This window comes from Mizuhopecten yessoensis, unplaced genomic scaffold, assembly GCF_002113885.1.
Source record: "Mizuhopecten yessoensis strain PY_sf001 unplaced genomic scaffold, ASM211388v2 scaffold9725, whole genome shotgun sequence".
NCBI classification, from domain to species: domain Eukaryota; kingdom Metazoa; phylum Mollusca; class Bivalvia; order Pectinida; family Pectinidae; genus Mizuhopecten; species Mizuhopecten yessoensis.
Window position 1 is genome coordinate 2,775 of NW_018408191.1, and position 16,006 is coordinate 18,780.

The window sequence follows — 16,006 nt, forward strand, 5'->3', positions numbered from 1 at the left end:
GAAAGAAAAGTTACAAATGTTACAATGGGGGAATCAGATCAATTATTGTTTCTCCTCAGCAGAAGACACAGAGAAAAGCCTCCAATTCTGACAGGGGGACCCTTATTAGTCAGCCTGTACTGGGATACTGCGGGCCTATTCTTTCCCAGAGCCTGCAAGGGAAGTATATCAAGGAAAGACGCGTTCAAAACCACCCTCAATTCACATTTAATTTCAGTCTTTGCTCAACCTTGAAACACTGAGAAATTATTCTATTTCTTTCTGCGATATGATCTTACATGTAACAGGTTTTACTCAACTGTCCAAGACATTTTCTCTGCTTGTATCAAGAGCCATTTCATTTATTAGACCTTCTTTGTTCAACTGAAATATTTCCAGGATAAAAGACACACCTGTAAATGTAGATGCAGACTTTGTCAATGCTCACAGAAAAAGCAACGTTACACCTCATATTATTATAAATTAGATGATCAGTCGACCTGAACAAATATCAAATTCATATCATCTTCCATGCCGTCTTCATCACTGGACAGGCCCATATCGGGCATTGAAACGGCGAAATTACCGAACATTTTAGCATTAATGTCAGCTGTCCGATGGAAATACAGCAGACGATACATGTGAGCTCCTCTGTTGTGAATGATTCAAAGTACTTTTTTCCTAAATTTGAAAATATTTTCAAAAAATAAAAAAATAAAGCAAAATTTTCGAAATTGTGTTGTATGTAAGGGGAGCCAACTCTAATTGTCAAACAATGGGGGTTCGGAAAATCAAAAAGTAGTCCCATGGAAAAAGCAGCTGTTCATTCTAATATATGCAGCTTTTAACCATCACAGAACTTGTAACATAGCACAAAATCAACAATGGAATGATATATTGATGATTCTCCTTTACCACGTCACTGACGCGTAAATTAGGCCACATTCAGCATCCCAAACACGCGCACTCTAGCGCAAATAACAACTTCATCATTGATGTCAGTAAAACCCGAGCAGCACTTGTAGTTTACATGTACGAACAATTAATCAAGGCTTGTTAACCCGATGTATGGACCCCGACATGCGTTAATACAAGTAGAACTAGTGTACACGTAGCTGTATCAGTGATGTAAGTATTATCTACGTCGACTTACAGTTGCCTAGAGACTGACTGAACTGTTCTATACAGCTACACGGACAAAAGACGGACCCCTCCTTTATCTTTTAACTTTCAAGTTGACAAATGTCTTTTACCTTTTTCTTTGATTGATGTCATTTCATTTTGCATGGTTTTGCCAACCCTTTGGTTTCCCTAATGACCTCCATTTGATGGGCCGTTAAGAATGTAAAATGAAAAAAACGTATTTGAATCAGAGACTCTCTAAACGTATGTAATATACATATTTATCAATATTATTTACTCACAGATTATTAATGTATATAATACATATATAGAAATTATTCTGGAAGGCGGTAAGCCACTGATTACATAATTATACCATGTTTCCTCGTGATTTTATACCGGGAACTTTCTTTCAGTCAAACTTTTGTCGTTCAACGGTAAAATCTGTTACTTTGTCATGACTTAATATGATATGCTTTGGACTAAAAATTTAATGTCATAATAAATTCACCCTCATTTCCGAGGGTGAAACAGACGAAAATATTAACACAGCGAAAATATTCTGGTATACAGTAGTGTTTACAGCTGAATATTGTATAAAATTAGACTTAATGTAATTAACTTGATCACCCACTTTCAAGGTCTTGTGAGTCAGACATATTTAAACTTTGATTTTTTCTGCTGTAAAGCTAAGAGGTCTAAGATCATGGTATTTGGCCAGTGAAGGTAGAACATGTGATGACAGCGTGTTTATCTTTGTATCATAATATCTACAGTGTTAAAAGATAATTAGTGGAATATGTTATGGGGAGGAGAAAATGTTTGAAATTAATTAACATGTAAATGTATAATTGTGGAATATGTAACGAGGGCAAGAAAATGTTGGAAAAACTAATCAGCAAGAATACTTTTATATTAGTTCATTATTTATGTTTCATACAAACATTTGTTGATTATACCTATTCTATCACATCAAAATTAAACATACTGTCCTGTTGTGTCGTTTTCGGTGCCAGTATTAAAACCATGTAACCTGGATCATTCAATAATTTCAATATCATAGCATTTCTGTTGTGTGCGCAACATAAATAATTCATACTCTCATGTAATAAACTTTTGTATTGAACTTTGACGGGTGACAGAAGCGACGGAAAGTTCCATTACAATGTCAGAGGAACCAGTCACGGGGGAATAGGTGTTTCTCCTATCATTAACACTACATAGCACACTTGTAGTTGTTCTTTTGATACATTGAGGGCCAAGAGCATGAAGCTGTATTAACCCCAATTCACTGCATATTTTGCCAAATAGAGTTTGATATCTGATTAGATTTTGGTTATCATAGGTCAAAACTAAAGGGTCAAAGGGCAAAGCTGGATGGGGTAAATGTTAAATTCCGCTCACCCTTATTTTACTGTCTTTATTAAATACTTAGTACGTCCCAAGCTTACCTGGATAAAATTACTATTCTGGTACGTTCTAAGCTCACCTAGATATAATTACAATTCTGGTACGTCCCAAGTTCACCTAGATATAATTACCATTCTGGAACGTCCCAAGCTCACCTAGATATAATTACAATTCTGGTACGTCCCAAGCTCACCTAGATATAATTACCATTCTGGTACGTCCCAAGCTTACCTGGATATTATTACTATTCTGGTACGTTCTAAGCTCACCTAGATATAATTACCATTCTGGTACGTCCCAAGCTCACCTAGATATAATTACAATTCTGGTACGTCCCAAGCTCACCTAGATATAATTACCATTCTGGTACGTCCCAAGCTCACCTAGATATAATTACCATTCTGGTACGTCCCAAGCTTACCTGGATATTATTACTATTCTGGTACGTTCTAAGCTCACCTAGATATAATTACCATTCTGGTACGTCCCAAGCTCACCTAGATATAACTACCATTCTGGTACGTCCCAAGCTCACCTAGATATAATTACAATTCTGGTACGTCCCAAGCTCACCTAGATATAATTACCATTCTGGTACGTCCCAAGCTCACCTAAATATAATTACAATTCTGGAACGTCCCAAGCTCACCTAAATATAATTACAATTCTGGAACGTCCCAAGCTCACCTAGATATAATTACCATTCTGGTACGTCCCAAGCTCACCTAGATATAATTACCATTCTGAAACGTTTCAAGCTTACCTGGATTTAATTACCATTCTGGTACGTCCCAAGCTTACCTGGATAAAATTACTATTCTGGTACGTCCTAAGCTCACCTAGATATAATAACAATTCTGAAACGTTTCAAGCTTACCTGGATTTAATTACCATTCTGAAACGTTTCAAGCTTACCTGGATGTAATTACCATTCTGGTACGTCCCAAGCTTACCTGGATTTATTTACCATTCTGGTACGTCCCAAGCTTACCTAGATATAATTACAGTTCTAGTAGGGCACAAGCTTACCTGGATATATTTACCATTCTGGTACGTCCCAAGCTTACCTAGATATAATCATAATTTTAGTACGTCCCAAGTTTCAAACTTTAGGCCATTGGGGNCAAGCTTACCTAGATATAATAACAGTTCTAACACGTCCCAAGCTTACCTGGATATAATTACATTTCTTGTACGTCCCAAGCTTACCTAGATATAATCATAATTTTAGTACGTCCCAAGTTTCAAACTTTAGGCCATTGGGGCTNCTGAAACACAACTTGAAACATTACACACACGAAGACAAAATCATAAACTAACATTAATGTATAAGATTCTTAATAATTACACTCCAACTTATCTCGATAATATCATTCAACCATTTCTAAATGTAAATAATAACTATACCTTCAGAAATAACAGATTCTTTAATATACCACAGACAAGAACTACTACTTATATGAATAGCTTCTTCCCTTCTACAATGGTAAAATGGAATGCACTTGATAGCACTGTACGAGACTCCATCTCAATTTCATCTTTTAAAAAGAAACTTAAAAAAACCTTTGATACATCCGTCTCAGAAACTTTTATTAACTGTGTTCCGAGGAAACTTAACATAATTTTATGTCAGCTAAGAAATTTTAAAAGTGATCTTAACTGTGATAAGTTACAAGACCATCTGATTGATGATGCTTCCTGTGTATGTGGTGTACAGAGGGAAGATCTAATACATTTTTTCTTTCAATGTCCTCTGTATTCTAATATTAGGCATCATATTACCACTATTTATAATCTAGTAGGATATTTAAATCTGCACTGTTTAGTATATGGTATTAGTAATGCATCCGACCAATTAAATAAAACTATTCTTATACATGTTGACTCTTATATTAAATCATCAAAACGTTTCGTTACTTATACGTGCTAGATAAATTTCCAAATGAATATTCATGTATTGTTATAATTATTGTTATTCAGGCAAGTTTTATCCCTTAAATAACGAGTATTAGACATAAGCTGGTGTGGGTGTGGGTGTACATGAGTGTGAGAGGAAACGAATCACAACATTTTATACATTTAAGCATTGTACATAGCTACCGGAATTAGAAGAAGACTGATATAGGCAAAGCCTGTTGTCTTATTCTTTTGTCAATACTGTTCTAATATCTTCTTTAATGTTAACTTATATGTTTGTATTATATATGTATTGTCAATAAAATACTTTTGAAAGAAATTCTTTAATATTATGGACACTCAATAACGGAGCGACTTTAAACACAGATGTTTTTTTCCAATAATAGCTTTTGATAAAACGAGATTTGAGATTTTGGAATTTAGAACAGACCAATAAAAAATGAAATTCGTCCTCTACTTCAGAGGGGGAGTTACACTGTGAACAATATCTACGTTCTCTAGGTATATTATTATACCTTCCAACTTCTGTAGCCAAAGAATGGGTAGATGTACGGATTCGAGTTAAACAAATGCGATATTTCTTTGGTATATATTTTGTGAGGTAAAAATGTAATATAAAAATCTATTATATATTTATACAATAAACATGTAGGCGAGTTTTGCACTGTGGCCCTTAGGAATGGTATGTCTTGATCAAAAATTCTTTGTTTTATCAAAGGTAATAACAAATTTTGCTGAGAAACACATGGATTTAACCAAACATCACTAAGACCTAGATTATTCAATTCATCTCATACTGCTTTAGCCCAGTTGAAATCATTTCTACTACAACATTGTAATAAAAATCTATAGGAAGTTGATATAATACAATTTTCAGATTTTAATATCTGATGTAGCGGATAGGTTTTCTGCTATAAGTGAGTACGTGTCGGACGAAGAATTGCCCTTGCGCATTGAATGGACGACACCCGGACGGTTTTTCTAATGGGTATACGTACTGTGGCCCTACGGGCTGTAGCGTCGTTGATTATATTGTAACAACGACAGATTTTTTTTCATGTATTACCAAGTTGATTACATGTAGTTTTAACACCTTTTCTGACCACGCGCCTTTGCACTTTGTTATCAAATGTAAAAACGCAAATATGGAACTGAAATAACAAATTTTGATTCACATGTTAGTGGTAGCCACAAGTTGTTCCGTGGGAATACTCTTAATTCCAGAGAGAGTCATGCTGTAGTAGCCAATAGTCTTCATATTTTTGAGAGTCTAGTTGTGGACAATGGTTTGACTAATAGTCAAGGTATTGAAGATTGTTTTTCTGGTTTTATTGACGTCATCTCTGACCTTATGACCCCGCTCAATTCCACCAATCCTCCCAACGTTGCGAGGCAAGATTTTAGCCAAGGCCCGAAGCAGTCTAACGACAAACTTTGGTTTGGTGATAACTGTACATTTTTGTATAGGCGTTATAGCCGGGCTTTGAAACATTTTAAGGCTGATCCGTCGAGTGTTAATCATGAGCGGCTTGTTTCTAGTAAGCGGGCTTATAAGGTAACAGAGCGTAGAATAAAACGTTCCTACTTGAACGTGCAGTGTGATATGATGGAGTATATCAAGTTCATAACCCTAAGTGGTTTTACAAGAAATTCAGAAAAGGTTCCAAAATCAAGCCTAATGTCAGTAAAGACGATTTTTATCATCATTTCAAAATTTAACAATTCCTTCTGGTGAAGGAAGGATGTGATATACGGGAGAATCATGATTCAAGTACTTTATTTGAGGAACTAGATTCCGAAATTCTAGAAGAAGATAGAGTCAGCTATTAAAAAGTTGAAAAGAGAAAAAAGTCATGGCACTGACGGAATTCTTAACGAGTATCTTATAGAGTTCAAACAGGTTTTTGTTCCTATTTTACATAAGATGTTCAATGCTATACTGGAGGTCGGTTATTTTCCAAAAGCTTTATCTAATGCCTTAATTGTCCCTATTTTCAAAAAAGGTGACACGTCAAATCCGGACAACTACCGTGGAATAAGCCTGCTTAGTAACATGCTAAAATTATTTACTTGTGTTTTGAACACCAGATTAGTCCAATGGACTGACAGTTACAACATAGTTACGGATGCCCAGTTTGGTTTTCGCCCTGGCTTAGGTACGGTAGATGCCATGTTTGTCCTTCACTCTATTATCAACAAGTCCCTTTCTAGTAAGAAAAGACTTTACTGATGCTTCGTAGACTAAAGTAAGACTTTTGATACGGTAGAGAGATATACGTTATGGTATAAGATTTCTAAACTTGGAGTCAGGGGTAAGCTTTTAAATGTGATCAAATCTTTGTATAATAAAATCAAATCAAGTGTAACCGTAGATAGGAAGTTATCAGATTTTTTCGATAACAAAACCGGGGTCTTACAAGGGGAAATTGGGTCCCCGATTTTATTTAGTATGTTTGTAAACGACTGTGAGATGGAATTCCGCAACAGTGGTGTTCAACCTTTAGAACTACAAGAGTTGTCGTTACTTTTCACTAATGTACGCCGACGATATGGTGCTTTTCTCGGAAAATGTTGACGGCTGTCATGTTACAAAAAAGAACATTTATTTTAAGTAGTGATTTATTTGAAGAATACATAAATATCAAGTATTGGGTTCACCCCAGCAAATGTAATATGTATGTAGTACATCGATATTTTCCGGATTTATCGGATTTATCTATCCGGTCGAGTAGGTTATTATTTTATACGCCTTTCCGGACATTACCGTCCGCAGTTTAGAATTGTCTCAGATCTTTAGCAGACGCCATTTTAGAAACACATGGTATTACCATACATAGAGAGATGTTTACATATGCGGCAACGAATAGGGTAACTATTGATAAATATGTTTTACATGTTTCTTCTAGTCATTAATATTAAATAATATTGTACATTTGTCATACACGACATGTCAAATTAAGTTGAATTTATCTAATTTCTCGTTCAGTTTTTATAAGCTTACTCTATCATGTTGGTAAGAATGTGTGTTTGTATATTACAGTTTTACTCCATCTCCGGATGGCACTACAAAGAACTACGAAATAAAGAAACAGAATTTAAAGCTGAATTAGTTCTCAGTACAACGGCCTACAACACATGTTAGATGAATTGTTATTATATATATACAAGAGGCCCAATGGGCCTGCATCGCTCACCTGGTATTAATCTCACACTTGTAATCTTAAAAGTGGACTAAAATACAGCTACAGGCAGAATATCAGTGTTTGATTCATAAGAACCTATTAAAAGATTTAAATACATAACGCCTGTGACCTTGAATGTCGAACAAGGACATTAGTTTGAACAGAGTTTTATAGTCTTTCAACCAAGCATGCTTCTGGCAAAATATCATTACCCTGGACCCTTTGGTTATACAGAACAAATCATTTAAAGATTTAAACATATATTGACCACTGTGACCTTGAATATGTGTGAAGGTCATTCACTTGGTAGTCCTTCATCCCAGCATGTTAATGGCCAAATATCATCACTCTTGGCCTTTTGCTTATTAAGAAGAAGTCATTCAATTGTTTTAAACATATTTGACCCCTGTGACCTTGAATATATATGTCAAGGTCATTAATTTGAACAAACTTGGTGGTCCTTCCCAGCATGTTATACTAGGCCTCTTGGTTATTCAGAAGAAGTTGTTTAAAGGTTAAAAACATATTTGACCCCTGTGACCTTGAAAAAAGATGAAGGTCATTCATTTGAACAAACTTTGTAGCCCTTCATCTTAGCATGCTACTAGCCAAATATCATCACCCTAGGCCTCTTGGTTATTCAGAAGTTGTTTAAATGTTTTAAACATATTTGACCCATGTGACCTTGAAAAAAGATGAAGGTCATTCATTTGAACAAACTTTGTAGCCCTTTATCCCAGCATGCTACTAGCCAAATACCATCACCCTATGCCTCTCAGTTATTCAGAAGAAGTTGTTGAAAGGTTTTAAACATATTTGACCCCTGTGACCTTGAATATAAATCAATGTCATTTATTTGAACAGACTTGGTAGCCCTTCATCACAGCATGTTACTGGCCAAATATCATCACTCTAGGTCTCTTGGTTATTCAGAAGAAGTTGTTGAAATATTTTAAACATATTTGACCCCAGTGACCTTGACTATAAGTCAAGGTCATTTATTTGAATAAACTTGGTAGCCTTTCATCCCAGCATGTTACTGGCCAATATTCAGAAGAAGTTGATTAAAGATTTTTACATATTTGACCCCTGTGACCTTGAAAATAGGCCTTTTGGTTACTGAGAAGAAGTTGTTTAAAGTAAAAAGTTGACGCCGGACGGACGACGGACACCACACCATGCCATAAGCTCACTTGGCCCTTCGGGCCCGGTGAGCTAACTAGGAGATGGTCTCTAACAGTTAACATTGAAAAAACAAAAAATGTTGTTTTCAGAAAATCGGCTGTATTACATGCAAATGAAACATGGCAGTATGATGGTGTCACACTTGAGTCTGTAAATTCTTTTTCTTATTTGGGGGTAAAACTCAATTATAATGGTAATTTAATATAACGCAGAAACAATTAGCGTCACAGGGTAGGAAAGCTCAGTTTTCTCTTAAAGATCATGTAAGTCTAGGTGTTAAATTTCTGCACACTCTTGTCACTTTTTGAGGCATATGTTGGCAACTATATATGCTTGCGAGGTGTGGGGTTTACACAAAGCGCCTGATATCGAACAACTACATCTAGACTTTTTTAAGAATATTTCAGGATTTCGAAAATCTACACCAAACGCAATGATATATTTCGAACTGGGTAGACATCCTCTTATCATTTCGAGGGAAATTATAATTTTAAAGTACTGGTGTAAACTATTGACTTCTAGCAACTGTATTTTAAATGCATGTTATCAAGATATGTACAATATCGAACCCACATTGTAAAAATTGGGTGGCTTCTGTTAAACAAGAACTCTGTTCTATTGGTATGTCGGAGTTCTGGCAAGCACAGTGTAGCTTTAATACACATCATTTTTTGGTTTTAGCAAAACAGAGATTGTTAGATATTTTAAAACAAGACTGTGAGACGTTGTTCTCCACCTCCTCTAAATGCAGGGTGTATCAACATAGTATTGATCATGCCTGCCTTCAACCTTACTTAAGTAAACCTATTTATGTAAAGAAAAAAAAACAATTGTCAAAATACGACTGTCTTCACTCAATCTTTTAATAGAAACTGGAAGGCATAGAAAAAATCCTCATAATTTAAGACTTTGTCCTTTCTGTAAAAATGATATAGAAGACGAATTCCACTTCATTCTAAAATGCCCCTCCTTCAGCGAACTACGAAGTAAATATATTAAATTATAGTATCGTGTTAATACCTCTGTCTATAAATTAATCAAATTATTATGGAACGTTCAAGTCGCGAGCATGAAACTACGCAATGATAAACAAGGGGAGAAAACTCTTACACACACACCTTTAGAGTATTGGAATACGAGGCGTAGTCATTCATAGATAAAAAAACGCCACTGTTAAAGATCTTTACATATTTTCTTTGACCTTTTTTGTCTGATACAGATAAATCTTACCATATTATAGCATTGATCATATCATAAAATAATGAGCACATTATCTAAAGATCTTTCGCGGAAGGAGATAGTGTTGTTTGGTTGTTTTTTTGAAGAAATTATTCGGTCCAAAAAGCGTAATAATTCGAGATTGATATAGTTCATGATACTCACTGAAAAAAACCTCGCCTTTTCGTAAATTTTAACATTTTTTCTTTGATTTATTGATCGTTTTCATATGTATTTCATCATTTCATAGCATTAATCATACCATGAAATAATCAACACAGCACTTAAAGATATGCCGCGGAAGGGAAGAATAAAGTCTGTTGTTTGGTTTTGATTTGTTCAGGCTTGGCGAGGACCGTTATAAATGCTGTACACAGCATCCAAAAAACAAAAATATAATGAAAATGAATAAGATTTAATAATAAAACTCCTTTGTGTATTATAAAGTTATTTCACAAGTTTCTCCTTCACTGTTTATTTACGTTACGTAATATTGAATGTATAGTTTCAAAATTAAATCGTACACAAACATGGTGACTTCTCAATGTTTCAGCGTTTGTAATAATTATGTGACTATTATGATATATATACACATCACGTGATCAACCCATCCGTGTGTTTATCTGTACAATGTTTAGTAGAGTTGAAAGACTCGAACATAATTATCCTGGTCTTTAAAACATACAGAAGTGACCACAAACGTGTCGCCACGAATACATATTGCCCGTGGAGAGTAGATTCCCTCTGATGACGTCAGCAGTTCCCTGACGCGTGTCCCGTCCCCAGACATCTGTACAAAGGTGCGTGAACTATAACCACACACGTAGATGTTACCCTCCCTGTCCACGTCTATTCCCGTTACATCCCTCACGACACCGACCTTCATCACATCCGTGTGACGTTTGATGTTACTGACACTGACGAGTGTGTCTCCCTTTACTGGATCATGTGTGAGGCAATGACAGATATAGTTATACTTATATAATAACTCTGTCGCTCCGTCCTGAGTCACACTGTATACGTCTTCTCCATCTGTACCCACAATAAACCTCCCGTCTGTATGTGTTATACCAAAACAGTCTTTACCATTAGGCATGTTGATCTCAGACGACAGGGAGAGTTTTGAATCCTCGACTTTCACGACACGGACACCACCAGGACTGGTGACAGCGACCGCCACGGTATTGTTGTTTACCAGACACAGATCACAGGGATCTCCACGAATGGTCAACTCGTCCAGGTACTGTCCTTTGTCTGTAAACAGCTTCAGCTTCTGGTTGTTGAAATCACTAAGTATTATCTGTTTATAAGGAAGGTACACAACCCCACGTATCAAACAATTAGTTTTATCTGACAGAGTCTTTACGTTAAACTTCCCTATTTCTTTCACACGACGCTCTGACAAAGGTACGGTGAGGTAATCAAGATCACCAGGAAAACGACGTCGTTGTCTCTCGATTACGATCTTCCCCATCGCCTCATCGCTAAGGGTTACCAGTCTGGGATCAATATGATGGTTAATGGTGACGGACATGAAGGACGTGCTCATCTCCGTGACCAGGGCCTTACACGACTCCACTTCTACCTGTCCTCTCTGATACAACACTATCGCCTCAATAGTGTTGTTTTCCTCTGCGGCGGTAACGGACGACTTCAGTGTATTTAGAATACTGTTCATCAGACGTTCACATTGTCGTGACGAAGCCTCCATATTCCCCTTCTCCTCTTTAAACAATGTTATTAACTTATCAGTGACGTCCTTTTGAAGTTTGTTCAGCTGTTCCTCGACACTTTGGCGCAGATCTTTGATGCTTTGCAGTGCGATTTCCTGATTTTGGACCATAGTTTGGATCTGCTCGTCAAAATCCTTCACCAATGACGTCATGGCCTGTGCTCCTTTCTTCAGTGCCATCTCCATCTCGTCTAGTTGTGAACCGGCTTTTATCTTCTGTAAATATTCCATTGCCGTTGTCACCTTCTCACATGGTCTTTGTTCCTACATATGTGGCATCCGAGACGTTTGTGGTCTTCACAGTACCAAATCAATGTCTCGTCGTGTTGGTCACATTTAGGGACTGACTGTTCCTGTTTTGTCTTCCTACTATCATACCTGGTGATATCTAAGATATCACATTCATTATGTAAGACATCATGATGTTGTACCTTACACGTTTCGCACAAATTCAAGTTCATTAACTTGCACCAGAATTTCGCTGGATTTGTCAGGTCACCTCTTGTCTGGCAGGGTTTGCAGTACAGTGGTTCAGACGAACGTTCCCTGAGCGGGATAAGCTTCTGGATTTCAGCATTAGTCGGGAACTGTTCTGCCCATTTGTCCTTAGCTTCCGTTTGATTGGCGGGGGGCTGAGTCATCCTCCTACAGACAGGCCAGGGGAATGCCGTTGTCGACGCATTGGTGATGTAGATCCCGAGACATTCTTGACAGAAGCAGTGGAGGCAGGGTAAGGACTTGGGTTGTCGAAGTCGCTCCAGACATATTGGACACTCCAGCAAGTGTTCGTCCAGTTCTGGAGAGGGGCCGCCTTCAGCCATAGTAACAGCTAGGGCAGATTAACACTTGGCTGAAAAGGAAAGATGTACGATAATGATTTGATGGATTTCACACAAATATACTATAAAACGGTTAAGACATTAAATAGCTGGCTCATTGTTCTGTACTCTATTGATATTAAAACATTAATTTCTAGACGTACACACATTATATTTGTTATGAAGTCTCAAATTTGCTTTTGTTCTGCTTTAATATGATTAACGTTTTATAATCTCCCTGTTCGGTATTCTAAGATTTTATTTTTAAATGATGTGCGTGTTGTGTGTTGTGAAACTGTATATGTTTTTATTTCTTTTGTCTTTTTGACGGAACAGGACAATTTATTTGAGGAAGGGGGACACTATTTTGTCTGGGAGGACAAGACACTAATTACTGCGCGAGAACAGGACACTATATTCGTGGGAGGGTGGATACTATTTACGGGAGGACCGGACAATAACATTTATAGGAACGCAGTGGCGGATCCAGAGACCTATCTGGGGGGTTTCTCAGTGTCGAGGAATTTTACTTGTATAGATAAACACTTCCACGTGTGTGATTTAAATGGCCGCGACACATTTCATTCAACATAACGCTAAAGATTTATCTAAATTTGTATCTTCGTGTCAAAGTCCATTTACATACTAATCGTTTGGAATAATGTTCTGCTCTGATTGTTTATTGTACCCGGAGAAAAATGAAAGGGGTAGACCAAGCTTGACAATCACAGCATATTGTTTACGTACTTCACAATCCCAGCCCACCAACACTATCAGCACAAACAGATAGTCGTATTTAAACATGTTTTAAATTCTAGAAGTTATACTTTCATTTTGTATATATCTAGTACAGCGAAAGTTTGTAGCATACACATGTATACAATCTACTAATGGAAACAAAAAACTAGCAACATCAAACCGTATCTTAAAAAAATCAGAACAAACAATTTTTAACAAATTTCTCCCGTCGGAAATATATAGCAGTCATATGTTTCCGTGTGTCTATTTTGATTTAGTGTCCAAAGAAAGATAACTCGAATACAATAAAAATAAATTCCCCATAGTAGCCTACCGGCAAAAAAAGCTTAGTTTGGTATAAAACAAATATCTTTGATCGTCAAATTTATTATCAAAACAAATTTTTAAGAATTTCACATTTTTCATTGATTTTTCAATATGTCAACCTGAACGAATACATGTAGTTTTATGAATTTGTTTATTTTACTTATTTAGTTATGATTTAATCTGTTATTGGGGTTTTTGTGCAGTCTTATATCAGTTTTGGTTGATGGGAGTTATTTCTCATTTTATTCTGTTTAAAATTGGTGAAAATTGGAATTTCACTGCAGTACAAGGTTTGTATTTCATTGCAAACACTGTATATCGATATAAGAATGTCTCCTTGGCTCTTCGGAAGTGGAAAAGAATCGGCGAGGAGATGTGATCTCATTTGCATACGACGTTTTCGTGCGTTTGTCAGACTACAAAAGAGACCGGTTCATGAATGAAATAAATCACCGTTTTTTCAGGTATGGGTTCATTTTGAGCAAGATAAAAAGTGCATAAGGAGACATTCTTATATCGATAAACAGTGTTTGCAATGAAATATAAACCTTGTACTGCAAACAGCAGGTCACCTACTTTCGAGATATAGCTTGCGAGGAAATACATAACGCGCGGAAACATATGACTAGACGATACATGTAAAACTGTAATAAGAGCGTAGCTCTCGGGCGCCCAAGCTCTTTAATGGTAACACATAGAGTTGCTTCCCCTTTCTACTGTACACCTTGGGGGTTTTTTTTTGTCCGGAAGTAGCCCTCCAGTGGGGAAACCGAATATGTATCCTTGAAGCAAAGACCGCGTGGTCGGGCAGGTAACCGGGATTGAATCCGGTCATCTTGGTGAAGACGAGCGCGCTATCCACTGCGCCGACCGACCCATCATATGCGTTACACACAAGAACAACTATCTGCTTTAGCTATGAAAATGGCGTCATTGATGCAAAAATTAAATTGTGTATACATTGTTACCAATCATCAACGATGCAAAAAATCTACATGTGGGAGACCGGGGAAAGTTGGGCCACCCCTGATATTTTTGTTTTTGAGCTAATATTTACAACTTTAAAGATCTTAGCAGTTTAGTTGGCTATGCATTCACATGAAAAAATGGCAAGGAAAACTCTGATGTAAAATTAGTAAACAACTTACTTTTGAGAAAGAAAATCATGATCTCGCTTCTAGTGATGCGAACTTTCGCTAAAAAATATACGGTCAAACGTGTAATACACTGACAGCTTCAAATGATATACATGGACATAAAAGCAAAGACAAACACTGTCTACCATATTGCTGTACGATACGAATTTATTTAAATATCAATTTGGGCCCGGACAGTTTCAGCCAATGATACCGTGGTAAGTTCGGCCCATTTAACACATAAAAAGTCGAAAAATTGGCATTAAAATCTGACGTTGCATGCTTTATAAGGTCATAATTAAGCTGATTCCAATGGGGCCGAACTTACACGAATGCCGACAGGTAAAACTTAAATAATGTTCAAAAACGGACGTGCTGCCATACTTGCCAGAATGGACTTTAATAAAAATTGGCCGAATTTGCCCCGATCTCCCCTATTGTTATGTCGGTCTTAATCTCATTAGAGTTTATGTTTTATTGTTATCACTCGACTAGCCGAATTTAAATAAATTTTATCTTGCTTCATTCTAAAAGCTGTATTATCTCATTCTAAATCAGTAAATATCAGAGATCAACAAAAGCTTCGCTCTTACAGATATAACCAAACATTGTTTGTGTAATTGACAGAAGTGTACGTATCAATACCACCTTCGTTCCTTACACTCACCATGCGAACCTCCAATATCGACGCGGCAAGGACAGACTGGACTTCTATCGACAGGACACTTGTTTACACGGGTACCTTGGATCCATCTCCAAAACAGGAAGTTTACAGGGTAATTATAAATATCGAACGAAGGCGGAGATATCAATGTCCGGATTCTTAACGACTGACGATTTTTCATATCCTTTACATGATTAATACAGTTTTGATCAAGCAGGCGATAAATAATCCTACGGCTCTTTAGATCCTACCGTTCGAGCTACGTTAACTGTGAAACTGAATACAATAAGTACAACACAAGCTAAAACTGAGTATGATGTTGAAAACAAGAGGCCCAGAGGGCCTGTATCGCTCACCTGGATTCCTAAGCAATTATGGCAAACTATTCTCCAAATGAGATCAAGGGAATATGCCAGACCCCAAGGCCAATCTTTGTAGCATAGCTATATTAGATTTTTCATGCCCAGCAATTTTATGTATGGTTATGGGATGGGGATCTCACCTGTTTCCAAGCTTTGACTCAGAAACTCAGAATCTAATATTGTGACTGCATTTGTCTCTTTTTGCCAAGCATTTGT

The 16,006-nt window shown here is 36.8% G+C and overlaps 2 protein-coding genes across 3 annotated transcripts; both read right to left on the reverse strand.

The window, feature by feature from the left end:
• Positions 1-9,649: 9,649 nt before the first annotated feature.
• LOC110458724 lies at positions 9,650-15,520 on the reverse strand. Of its 2 annotated transcripts, none has more exons than XM_021510600.1 (2): positions 15,432-15,520; positions 9,650-12,595 (listed from the first exon to the last, which is right to left on the reverse strand). In XM_021510600.1, exon 2 carries the CDS (start codon positions 11,974-11,976, stop codon positions 10,648-10,650), a length of 1,329 nt encoding a protein of 442 aa, XP_021366275.1. In that variant the 5' UTR covers positions 11,977-12,595; positions 15,432-15,520; the 3' UTR covers positions 9,650-10,647. The 2 variants fall into 2 exon arrangements, with proteins under 2 accessions (XP_021366275.1, XP_021366276.1); XM_021510601.1 differs by lacking the exon at positions 15,432-15,520 and adding an exon at positions 14,777-14,809.
• On the reverse strand, positions 11,985-12,566 carry LOC110458722 (E3 ubiquitin-protein ligase TRIM56-like). The gene has a single exon (XM_021510598.1). The coding sequence runs from the start codon at positions 12,564-12,566 to the stop codon at positions 11,985-11,987; it is 582 nt and encodes a 193-aa protein (XP_021366273.1).
• Positions 15,521-16,006: the final 486 nt, after the last annotated feature.